Raw genomic sequence first — 13129 nt, 5'->3', positions numbered from 1 at the left:
TCCAATCAAGGCAGTGGTGCTCAGATCCGCTCCATCAAGCAAATCAAAATGCACGAGGATTTCAATTCCCGTACGTTGGACATTGAAGTGGCTCTGCTGCGCTCAGCCCTCCGCTCATCTTCGGTTCGCACATCCAACCGGCCTGCACCCCCCATACTGTCAGCCATGAGGACGACCTCGACTTCAGGAACTGTTTCATCTCTGGATTGGGGAGCACTGTATTCAAAGGTTGTTATAGAAACTCATTCACTCTACAGGATAATAGTGACACGTATGATTTTTGACATCATATATCACGACAGCATTGCTTTACGATACTATCTGAATATCCACGGCTGCCTACAGGTATACTGTTAAGAAATACTTCTGATAAGGCCCAACATTCCCCTTTTGAAACCACATTTAAATTCACCAGATCCAGATTTTTGGACCTGCACCGAATTGCACACACTTATAAATGTTAGTCGGGTCGTCCGTCCAATTCCCATCAATGCAATGTCTTAGCAAGATATTTGTTGTTTAAAGTTCAAGGTCACGGTGACCTCACAAAACACGTTTTTCAAGCATGAAGTCTTTATCAGGAACACGTATTTCTCTCATATCGCCACCAAATGTTAAAGGGATAGTTCACCCCAAAATTAAATTCTCTCATTATCTAGTCACCACTATGTTGATGGAGGGGGGGGGGGGTGTTTGGGTCCACAAAAACACTTGAGTAGTGTTATACGTTTGAAGAATCGGTCACCAGTTACTTCAGTTGTATTGGATTTGGCTGCAACGCTGTTTACCCCTGAAAATCCAAATGTGTTTCATGGACACAAACACTTCACCCACCCCTCCATCGGTGAGTAGATAAAGAGTAGATAATGAGTACATTTTCATTTTTGAGTGAACTTCAAGGGCTTTTAGGAACTATTACACTTTCAAAATGGAAAGTCCTCCTCTGGCACAGACAGGTCCAGCCCTGACCTCATAGAATGGGCCTGACTCTGGCTTGAGATTCATTGGCAACATGTCATTTAATGCACTCATGAATCCAATTTAAAATCTCTTCTTTTGGTGTGTGTGTGTCCAGCAGGCGATCCGGTGACCATACTGCAGGAGGCTGAGGTGCAGCTCTTCGACAGGAGGAAATGTAACTAGATCTCCTGGTACCCCGGCCTCATCACCAGGAACATGATCTGTGCTGGACTGGAGAGCGGAGCGTCTGATGCTTGTCAGGTGTGGATTCTTCTACTTGAATATAACAACACGTGAATATAAACTCAACACAGGCTGCAGGTTTCATCCCAATTCAACATGGTTACAGTTTACATGGGTTCCAGGGTGACAGCGGCGGCCCTCTGCAGTGCTACAGCCAGACAGAGAACAGGTTTTATCTGGTGGGAGTGTGGAGCCACGGGAAAAAATGTGGACGTCCTCAGAAGCACGGGGTGTACGCACGCATCAGCAGGTATGCCGACTGGCTGAGCTCAGGTCAGAACAGCATTAGCGTCTTCTGCAAGCGGACTGAACACCGGAGCGATCTCTGCTGGGTTCACATCGACTCCGACGCTGCTCGGTTACATCCTGTTTGTCATCATCAAACATCTCTGCTGAACAATAGACTGTTGGGAAGGTTTTTCCTCCACCTGAAGACAAATGGACTTATGATCAAGTACTCTGAAAACCGATGATTCGTTTTCTTTTTATCCAGTCATCAGCTTTTTTTTAATATTTGCAAATGCATACTGGGTGGCTCATTGGAAATGTGAGAAACTTCTATTTATTTTCCAATATTTACCTTTGTAGGAAAAGAGAAAACCAGCTGAAGCAATTTGTCTCAATTTCACCCCAAAATGTTCTGTTTTTAAATGGAATTGAGCTATGTGCTTTACTGTCATCTTAATGTAAGGAGGCGTCCATTATTTCTTAAATAAGTGAGAGGTTCTAGTGAAAGTTGTGATGTGAATATGTAGATGATTCCAATTGACAGGAAGATGTCATTGAGCAGCTTATTTCCTTTATTGTCAGAGAGATAAAAATAGACTGACACCTGGAGGAGGGAAGATGCTATTCTTTCATGCGGGAGCAGCTGATGCCCGAGGCTTCCAGAGGAAATAAAACAAAAAACACCAGAAGCTCTGACAAAGCATCTTTTTTTATTTGACATGAAACACATCCAATGACAGTGTGACAGTGTTTTTGTCAAGTAAGACATGTTACAAGTTATCGCACCATTGACTAGTTCAGAATGTCTTTGCTGCAGCTCGACAATGCATAGTGAACAGACAGTCGTTGAGGTATACATTGTGGGCCCTTGAGTTTTTGTGACTTTTGTGTGAAAGATCCTAATTTCATTACCTCACATGTACATTTTACATTTTTGTGCTTAAGAAACAACGTCGGAGGTTCGAAACAAACGCCATTCCTCACTACATGACAACTGGAAAAAAGAAATATCCGAATGGAAAAAACGTCGACTTGCATTGTCCTCGTGCAGTTGCCCATTGGGAGATTTTTCATCAAATCTCAGAGCTGATGAAAACTCAGTTTTTTGGAACTGAGCGGTGAGTGAGAAGATGTTGGCATGAGGAAAAAAATGACTTATTTTTCACACAAAAAGGGCATCCAGGAACAAACCTTGTTTTTCACGACATTGGAGGATAAAAGCCTGTCAAACTTTCCCTTGTTGAATAGCACCAATGTCTATTTGAAAAGGCTTGAAGGGCGAAATGAAATTTTAAAACTTTATTCAAACTCATCGGATTGAAACAGAGGCAACAAAGCAATTGTCACACAGTAGCTCAGAAGCTTCAGTTTGTTATTCATGAATATAACGTGTCCCAGATACTGGTTTGCATACACGTGGTCGGTGTCCGTCACTGAATGAGAGTGGTTTACAGATGTGCTGTACGGTGTCAAGCTGCTTCGGAAACCAAACCAGCCGTTTGCACAAGTTGTGCAGTTATAAAGAAACGATAACATCAGGAAAATGTTGATGAAACCCCTAAAAAATATATTAAAATTCCAATTTTGGATGAAAAGAACAAAACAAAAAAAATACAGTGGAGGCGACATAAAAAAAGAAAGAAAGAAAAGAAAGAAGAAGAAAAAAAAAGGTTTAATATTCTGGCATAATTTTCTTACAAAAAACAAACATTGTTGCACCAGAAAAGCTAAATATCAATGTTAAACTGGACACACACACACATTCCTTCTTGTACGCACACACACACACACACAGACAGACATAAGCACACGCACAAAATGATATTGGGAAAGTGCACATTGTTCCTGCCAAAATAATCGGAAACCGCTTTTTTCTTTTTTGCAATGTGATACAGTTAAATAAAAAAATGCAGTCAAGTATGAAAGATCAGTCAAGTTTTTTTGTTCCGATGGACAAAGTTCATTTTCATGTACACATTAACACCAGTAATACAGTATTTGACCTCTAAGAAACAGTATACAGACAACATCCTTATTACCCTCATTTATTATGACCTCCCTTCTTAAAGGAGGACTCTGCCGTTTAAATCACGAGTTGCTTACTGTTTGATATTCATGTTTGATTTGACGTTTTATTTTTGTGTTGCAGACATTCAGAGAGAATTGGTTTAAATGATGAAATGAGAAAGGCATGACACAAAATAAATAAAGAACGAGACACCCCCTCATCCCCCTCAAGTCCTCCTCCATAAAAAAAAACAACTAAAAACGGTGGAGCAGTTTTAACGTTACAGACAGATATGTGAGATCAGATGTTAGAAGTACTGGAGACCCACAGGTGTAGTAAGGCAGAGGAACGTCCTCATTCTCCAGATCCTATTTGATTAATATGGATTTTGAGAATGTCACAATGGGCCCTGACTTGCCTTCTGATGATCCACATTTACTTATAAAAAATGTTGTTTCTTGTTAGACTCTTGTTAGTTGTTTCTTGTTAGACTCAAAGCTAACAGGTCACTGATCACAGTTCAAACTAGACGATGGTAAATTATCAAAACAAGCTAACTATCTCCCAACACAGATGGAGAAATGATGCAGGTCCGTGTTCAATTTGTACGATATGTGAAACAATCTAAAAGACTTTACTATCAGTTATACTGATAAATTGATAAACTGCGGCTCAGAAAAGGGGTTAAAGATGTTCTTCACTGAGGAACAGACGATGTGTTTATTCATCCCCTGTTCGGAAGAGTCTTTGAGAAGCCAGGAAATAACCTGTGAACGGCAGCAAGTGTTTTTTAAAGACCTCCAGTGTTTCAAAGATATGGGTATTTATTTGCATTGCCTCATGTGTGATACTAACCCATGAGGCTTAAGACCATCCGATCTACTGCTCTGTGACTGCTTCCACCTAAACCCCAGCACTGCAAAGTGACTCTTCTCCTGTAATATTTCAGAAATATTATTCTTTAGCACTATCACAGAACTGTCTAATGGATCATCTCCTACTTACACTGAAAATGATGAATGCGTTTGAACCTTACTATCCAGATGTGTAGGTTCATAAAGAGACTATCTTTTCCTGCACTAACAAAATGATTCAAGTGTGTGTTTTTGGACATTTTGTGTTAACGCTGACAATCACAGTATGCGATGGAAGGTGAGAGCCACGGTGCACCTGGTAATGGGAAGGTAACATGTGGGCTGCACTCGCTGGTGGCACTTGTTAATACTGATGTGGATTTACTCTTGTAGTGGGGGCTGTCCTCTTGAGGCAGGTGAGTGAGACAGGAAGTGGACTCGGAGGTGCAAGGACTTAAAAGTGCAAGAGGGGAAAGTTCCAGCTCCTCTCAGCAGTTCCAGTTCCACCTTCCTGCCCTTCAGAACATAGGAGCGACTAAAAAAATTAAAACACACAGGGATGACTGCTTCAGGTTAAAAACCAAGGACTGGAAGGCGGGAGGGGGTGTAACATTCTTTCTTGGATAAAAGTTAATTAAAAATGTCTTGTAAAAAACATGAATTCGAGCGATGAGGGAGGAGTGGGATGCACAGAGAGGATGAAGATGAAAGTTCCTCCAGCTGACAGATATGTCTGCTCTTTAAGAGGAGAAAGAATCTCAGTGAACCTGGACCGCAGCGATCGAGCAGGTGGAAGCAAAGAAGGAACAGTTTGAGAGAGGGAAGCACGATCTCGTTACAGTGCTGGTACTGTGCTCTCATCCCCACATTGTTTGGTGTTTTGAACGCGTGTCTGTGGTTTGACATCCAGGCTGCTACTGAACGCACCCCCGGTTCTCTCTCCCTCCCGTCTGACCTCGGAGCTTGGCTCAGTTTTCTGCATCGGCGGGTGAAAGGTGTTCACATGTTGTAGGCCACGTAGATGGGGTCCAGTTGGTCGGCCAGGAACGAGTCCCGCAGGTGCATCCTCTGCTTCTCTCCTCTGGAGTTGATGGGGATCACGCCGGGGTCCACGATGACCACCACCCCAACAATGAGGTGGTGCTCCTCCAGCACCACGTTGGTGACGAGGGGCACCAGGTCCAAGGCCTCCTGCTCCGAGCCGCTCAGCTCCGCCACCACAACCAGCAAGTTGGTCCAGGTAAACACAGCACTGAGGAGCGGGAAGGAGCGGGGGGGAGGTTGAATTAAGTTTCCTTCTAGTTCTAGTATTTTTCAGTAAATATAAAAGTGTACAAAGACAACACAAGAAACAGGCCGACCCTCACCTCTCTGCGATGCTGCGGTGGGCTCGGGACACAGACGTCTCAATGTCGATGGGGTGATAACGCAATCCCCTCAGCTCCAACGTTTCATCAAGAGAGCCCACCACGAACAAGGCATCATGACGATCTGATGCAGAAAAGGGGAAAAGGGATTTCATGACTCACAGTTATGGACTTGGGTGATATGACAATATACGCTGCAGGGTTTCTGCAAATTATAAAATGTTACCTTATAAGAGAATAATGAATGACATTAAAGATATGAAGGAATCTCAGAGTCCCAGAATTACTTACAATAACCCTATTATTATGTTATATCTTTACATACATGACTTTTAAAAGGGCTAAAATTCTGATTATTGAAGTTTAAACTTTTAACACCCCATTGGAACTCTGTACTGAGAGTTAGGATACACATATCTACTTGCATAAGTTTGCCATATTATTAACACCCTTGTATCTATGGCTTAAATATTCATGATTATATTTTGCCACTGTAGATATTGTTGCAAATCAAAGCTGCTGAGGGTCAATGGTTGGACTCCCACCTCTACCAGTCTGACTGTGGAAGAGTCCTCGGACCCTGAACCCTAAACTGCCTCTGATGGCTGCTCCGTCAGTGTGTGAATGTGATGTGAGAGTAATAGTGCTTGATGAGGTATATCAGCTCTGTGTGTGTTTATATAAATGAGTGAGGCTGAACTGTAATGTGAAGTTATTTGAGTGTATATTTAAAAGCGCTACGTAACTGCAATCCATGCTTTTATCAATGGGTTGCTGTTTTGGTACTTTACTGATACTACTACACTGGATTGGTAGTAACTTTTATCAGATGTCCTCCTCTCACCTCCACTTGCATCCAGCAGCTCCGTTCTCTTGATGAAGCCCAGGTAGCCCGTCCTGGCCCACAGAGTCTGGGGCTCCCCGAAGCTGAGCTTGGTGTTGAAGTGATCGGCCTGCAGGCTCTCCTCCCCATAGATGGTGTAGTAGCCGCTGGCGCTATGAGGACTGTTCACCCAGATCTAAATAGAGGCGGAGAGGCTTGAGTATTTCTGTGTTTGATCAAATGTGAGCAAACCAATTCAACAAAAAAACACATTTGATCAAATTTAAAAATTTATAAAAAGCCAAATTAATCGTTGAGATTGAAACCACCAAACTACTCATGGTCACTTTTGCTGCAGAATCTTAAGAGAAAACATTACACAGGGGAAACATTCAGATAACATTAGCCCATTATCCTCTCTGCCCTCTCACCTCCCCAAGATGCGAATCTCCCAGCGGACCTCTGGTCTCTGGGTTGACGATGATGACCCTCACTCCCGGTAGGATCTTGTAGAGCATAAGAGGAAGCTTTAGCTTTATGGTTATTACACTTACATTACCTCTCTGGGTCTGTGGCCAGTGTGACCACCGCAAAAACGAGTTTCACTGGTCCGAAATCAATACTTACAGTGCCAGACTCCATGAGTGGAATACTCTGTGGCGCTCCTCGCTCCACCAGTCTCACCCTGAGAGACACGGACAAAAGATGGCCTGTGTATTTATTCTGTCGGATTGGACTGAGCCATCACGTTTTCATTATTTCATAACATGCAGGGATGTATTTGTCGGTTGCTTTGTACTGGTGACACGGGTCTCCAGTCTTACCTGTCATGACGCAGAGACTTCATGTCAACATAGACGGTGGAGGGGTCTGGTCCCGCAGTGCCCTGACGACAAAGAGGGAAATAAACATCGAGAAAATGTACAGAACATTTTTCTGCCTTCATCAAGAGAAAAGGTTGGAGTAGGTCTGTGAAGAGTCTCAGTCCTCCAAGTTATGGTTGAGTTTCTCAATCAAGTCCAGTTTACCAGTTTTCTAGCACTGAAATATGACCAAAATAGTGTCAAACTGGAAAGGTACTCAGTATATCAGTGAAAATCTTGCAATATCAAAAAGACTAAAGAAATTCCAGGATCATTTCATGTTTCGCTTACAAACATACGAATGGTAAAACCATAACCTTTGGCAGAGGTGATTAAAAGCTCAACAAAAAAGAATACAATGAAGAGAACCGAACAATGACATAAATTAGGAAACCTTTAAGTGTAAGGGTGAACTCATACGACGATGAACTCTGTGTTTCTGTATGAAACCAACCTGTAGGCAGATGGCCAAGTTCACCCTGGAGCCGAAAGCGGTGCTGACGGCGCGCGACGACAGGCCGAGGTCCTTGAAGAGCTTGGAGAAGGCCTGAGTGAGAGTGAGACGGGGCCGCTCCTCCGCTATCACCACGCAGCTCCGCACGCACGACAGATTCAGACCGCGTGCCTGGAGACGTGGGGTAATTCACACTCAGAATTAGGGAACATTTTTATGAATGACAACAACAGGAAAAGCAGGATCATATAAAGATGAATAGAATCAAAACAAGCAGATTAATGTAACACTTACAGTCCATTTCAAAAGTACAAAATATATCAGTGATATAAAGGATTTAAATGTTTAAACAGCTGTTTATCAGTCAACTTTAGACTGTATTGGTGTAAAGACAAAAATCACACAGCGATAACATTTAAGGGGAACACCATGGTGCCTGTGTGTGTGTGAGTGATTCTGACCTTCAACATCTCTGTCTGAGTGCCGAGGCCTTTGGTGCACAGCTCCATGACAGAGTAGGAGCAGAAAGTGTCTCTGATCTTGTACTGACTGAGCGTACTCAGCCAAAGAGGCAGTGAGCTCTCTAGCTCCAGGGGAGGGATAAGGATGGACTGGTGACCTGAGTAAATACTGGACCAAAAAAAAAACATATTTACAATCGCAGCTCTGCCACATGCACAGGTTACAGCTATGTTAAATACGATATTGATTCTGTGTGTGTATCTTTTACCTGGAGAGGCACCATAGGACGAAGCCCAGGCCGCAGTACGGGTCCAGACAGATTGCGATTTGTCGTGAGGAGTAGAGCTCACACTGCAGCTTAATGGAGCGGCACAGAGTACTGACTGCAGCATGAGACATCTGACGAGACAGGGATATACACACTTTCAAAAATACTATTGTCATATATATGCAAATACTGTTACTACTATTTTCCTATTATAAGTTATTATTCATGTCATATCTGAGGTATTTCTGACGACTATTAACAAGTTTTAACAAGCATCCACTCAACCTGCTTAATTAAAGTAAAAATCAATTATGTGTCAACATCAGCAGTCCTGAAACTGTGTTTTTGATAAAACACATTTCCGTCGGACAACTTTGGCATCTAGACTCAATGACTACATCGTTCCCCCCTTCTTAATCATATTCAACAATGTAGATTCACATCATGAATTTTAACCTAAAATTAATCAATTTGTCCCAAAATGTTTTGAATATAATATTTTTATAACATAAAATGAATCCTCTTGATACGTTTCTTTTCAACAAAAGTTTCATTACTAAATTAAACATTATTTAAAGGACATCTCCTCCTAACTCATTGAAAAATCTAAATCTGTGGATATGGAATCATACTCAATCTCAAAGGTTTCCATTCTTTTTTCAAGTGAGAAAATCCTTTAAGATCAATCAGGCTGAACTGATTTAAGCCCTGTTTTGCCAGATAACAACGATTTGTGAGAGTGATTTACCTTGACTCCCGTCAGCATGCCTGTGGTGGACACACTGAAATCCAGGTAGGCCAGCATCTCCGCTGTGGGAGGTTTATAGATGTGTGGAGGCCGCTTCCTGGGGAGATCATCTGGGAGGAGAAAGAAGCAGGTTTCATTATTTAAGAAAATAAATAACACACTTTCACTGTCTTGCAGTGAGTGTTCCTTTTCACCATATGCTAATTCATTAAAGTTTTTTGTTGAGTGGGAGGAAGTTTGAATTCCAATGTAAATGTGCTATTTAACTGCACATTTAAAAAGCAACACACTGTTATGATCTATACAGGCGGTTAGTGTGCTACTAAAATATTTCAATATATATATACATATATATATAGACACTTCTACATGAGGTTCTTCTGACAGAGTGAATCACAAAGCAAACAGGTCACCTTGTTGCCAAAAGTAGAATATATTTTTTCAGTCTCAGTTATTGTACTAAATCATTGTGACAGTCAAATACACAACATCATGCTTATAACAATTGGTTTGAGCCTGGAACCTGTATCAATGATGGTTGGCCACGTCTTGATGTTGACGCTGGCAGCAGCCTCCCTGGACCTGAGGATCCTCATGAGAGGCTGAGTGGTGAGGATGCAGGCTGCTTTGCTCACCTGTAAAAAAAAACAACACACACACACACACACACACACACACACACACACACACACACACACACACACACACACACACACACACACACACACACACACACACACACACACACACACACACACACACACACACACACACACACACACACACACACACACTTAGCATCGTGTGAGAACAACAACTAAATCCTCGTACGAATAAAAGGCAATTAATTATTGTTATACTTTATTGATCCCTGAGGTACGATTCAATTTTATTGGCTTCCCCCCACGGAAATCACTGATGGGGTCAACAGCCGAAGGTCTTTACTGAGTCGGGGTGGGAGTCAGTTTCTTGCTTAAGGGCACTTCAAAATTTATAACAGTTCAGTGGAGTGCATAAAAAAGTAAGGTTCATTTTCGTATAGGATTCATGTTTTGATACTTGATAGCAATACATTTTTTAAATGTTTTATTAAGTTTTGTTTGGTTCATTGATGTTTTATAAAAAATCTATTCAGCAAAATTACAAGAAACAAGTTCTGCTTAAATAATATAGTTATTATTATATGTAACATAGTTAGAATTGATATGTTTGCTTTGTGCTTTTGGTGCAATGATCCTTTTAATGGCCGTCTAAGATGGAATAAACATGGTATTACTAGCTATACCTAAATAAATTGCCACTACTTATTCTATTATGTTCTTGTAATGCTTTGCAATAGAAAATGCTGATGATTAAATACTTGTCAGATGGTGTACTCACGTCGATGATCATGCGGACGGTGGGGAGAGTAGCAGCCAGATTCTGTGGGTGAGGCGGCCTCACTGTCACGGGGATGACCCCCGCATAGAGACAGCCATAGAAGGCAGCTATCAGGTCAATGCCTGTAGAAGTAAGAGATGGAGAGGAAACTCATGAACTCTTATCCTCCTGTGCTTCTTCACTGTATGATAAATGGAAAAATTTAATGGCTGTCTATACAGATGAGCGGTGAGTGTTTGTTCACCTGGGGGATAAAGCAGCACCACATTGTCTCCTGTGTTGAGGCCTCCTCTCTCCATTATGGTGGCTGTGATTTTTTCTGCTCGCTTGTGAAGCTGAGAACAAGTGGCTGTGCACACTGCCACCCCCTAGAGCAAAAACAAAGGAAGTTCAGCTGCATGTACAACAAACAAAATGGATTACCATCAGTGTTATGGCACCATTTCCAGTTTAAAAGATGTGTGTGTGTGTGTGTGTCTGTGCGTGTGTGTTTAATTTACCTTGGCATTAAGCAGCACATACAGGACGTGGTCTGGGTCGGTCTGGGCTCTCCACTGCAGAGCTTCAGACAAGAACTGGTGCTGAAGAAGCACAGAGAGGAATTTGTCATATATGTCAGCACATTAACATTAAGGGTGCATTTAATTAACATATTTATTGCACATTTAAAATCACGAGGCAAATAAGAATACATTAAAAAAGACTGCCTCCGACCACTGGCTGTTGCCGGTGCCGAGGCACAACAATCAGAAGATAGAAACACACGAAAGCTGGCCTGCAAACAGTCCGGTAGCAACGTCCTCTCAGCAACATATATAAATGTATTGCTTTCAAACAGACAATGTGAAGAGAAGGAAAGAACATTTCAAAGGGCATCTAAGGTTGGGTCTACTGTGACGCTCTCGACCTCAAACGGAGACACACAAGCACACAACAGGAGAATCTGAGCATCCAGAGAATATTTTTTGCCAAGTGTGAGGTCATGCTGGGTCCATCTGCACCTGATGGAGGCAAATTGGACCCGCTGTCAAAAACTAACAAGCTAAGGGCCTTACAGACCAAAGGGTCATGACAACTTTGAAAAGCTTTGAAACAGTTTCCACAAACCATTAACGTCTCAATGGAACTATGTCTTCAGCAAAGTGGCTTCAACGGAATAAAACTCTTACTATTTTTACTCTAAAATACATAATAGCACAGCGATAACATATCTCGATCAGGAGTGTTAAAACTAGTGAGTGCAACGAACGGACAGAACAGGAAAAAGCTAAGTCCTAAAGATCACAGGGAATAAGAACATTAGGGACTATATAAGAAAAGACAGTAAACACCATGTTTCTCCACGCATACAAACATCCTTTACAGCAGAGACACAATGTCGGCCATATCAAAATCACTGGCTGGAGTTGTACTTTCTGCCATCCACTCTCAGTGGCCCTGTTCAGTCCTGATTTTAACATCCGTCCAGAGAGAGCTGATCACAAGTGGTCAGTTCTTAGTTTGTCGGTTCACACTTGGTGTGAAAACTAGTCCTGCATGTGTCCCCTGTGACGCTACTGATTGGATTTCACTTCCCAGCTGTACATGCGAATAAGCATATACATAATTTGTGTTCGCGAAAAAAAACAATGTTGTTTTTGACCCAATCTGAGTTTACAGATGTGTCTGATGTTACTGTGTTTGTGTGTGTGTCAGTGCGAGCGAGTGAAAGATGATTTTACCAACTTAAAATAACAATTTTGTGGAGGTTAGTGTTGATACTGGGATGACGCCAAAATAAAAAATCAATGTATGGTCACTCAGAAGTGTAAAAATACTTTTGATTAATTGTGAAACTATGGTGGGTGAGAGGACCCCAGCTGAGTAGAGCGTCCTTCAAGGGCACATTTGCACCCACATGGCGAAAAGAGTGTGGCCACAGGGATCGCAGAGCACCTCAGAATGTGGTCTACATGATCACATCTCAGGACCTGTGCTTAGAGCCGACCACTTGGGATCGGATCACATAACCGATGCTAATAGCAGGTCTGAAGGGGGTCTCAGTCGAATAGGTCGTGCTCTGGTCGACAATGAATCAGGAGACACATCATGCAGACTGGCTGCCCCGACCACTCATCAAGCCATGCTACACATGGGAACATCACAGTGAACACAGCGAGCAGAGGTGCACACCAAATGTTCCTAGTTAATACTTAAGATACCATCGTAATGGATCACTATACATCATAGGATCACATGCTTTTCGTTGATCACATATGCTTTTATAGATTTATCATTGTTTACTGAACTCCTTAAAGCAAAATAATTCTGAACTCCAGATTTCACTAAATTTACTGTTGAGCCTTTGATTTGACAAAGTTGGTTGGCTGCTCGCCAACTCCCACTTTAAAAAGGTGATGGCAGTGATGGCAGTTAGTTTTTAAAACATTTCAAAAAGGAAAATTGAATTTACTGCCTTGTTTTCATTAACA

General features: G+C 42.1%; 1 protein-coding gene across 1 annotated transcript in view; it reads right to left on the bottom strand.

Annotated features, from left to right (window-relative positions):
• Positions 1 to 2121: 2121 nt before the first annotated feature.
• dip2ba (disco-interacting protein 2 homolog Ba) overlaps positions 2122 to 13129 on the bottom strand; it is a 44959-nt gene continuing 33951 nt past the window's right edge. Inside the window, exons 25-38 of the mRNA XM_062391866.1 lie at positions 11159 to 11239; positions 10903 to 11026; positions 10659 to 10780; positions 9802 to 9913; positions 9279 to 9388; positions 8531 to 8661; positions 8262 to 8430; positions 7801 to 7971; positions 7308 to 7369; positions 7111 to 7168; positions 6915 to 6989; positions 6505 to 6679; positions 5661 to 5784; positions 2122 to 5545 (exon numbers count right to left, since the gene is read on the bottom strand). Of these exons, the coding sequence (XP_062247850.1) occupies positions 5293 to 5545; positions 5661 to 5784; positions 6505 to 6679; positions 6915 to 6989; positions 7111 to 7168; positions 7308 to 7369; positions 7801 to 7971; positions 8262 to 8430; positions 8531 to 8661; positions 9279 to 9388; positions 9802 to 9913; positions 10659 to 10780; positions 10903 to 11026; positions 11159 to 11239 (1767 nt within the window). The 3' untranslated portion in view covers positions 2122 to 5292. The remainder of the gene's footprint in view (positions 5546 to 5660; positions 5785 to 6504; positions 6680 to 6914; positions 6990 to 7110; positions 7169 to 7307; positions 7370 to 7800; positions 7972 to 8261; positions 8431 to 8530; positions 8662 to 9278; positions 9389 to 9801; positions 9914 to 10658; positions 10781 to 10902; positions 11027 to 11158; positions 11240 to 13129) is intronic.

This window comes from Platichthys flesus, chromosome 7, assembly GCF_949316205.1.
Source record: "Platichthys flesus chromosome 7, fPlaFle2.1, whole genome shotgun sequence".
Taxonomy (NCBI): Eukaryota; Metazoa; Chordata; class Actinopteri; order Pleuronectiformes; family Pleuronectidae; genus Platichthys; species Platichthys flesus.
This window is presented reverse-complemented; position numbering and strand designations above follow the sequence as displayed.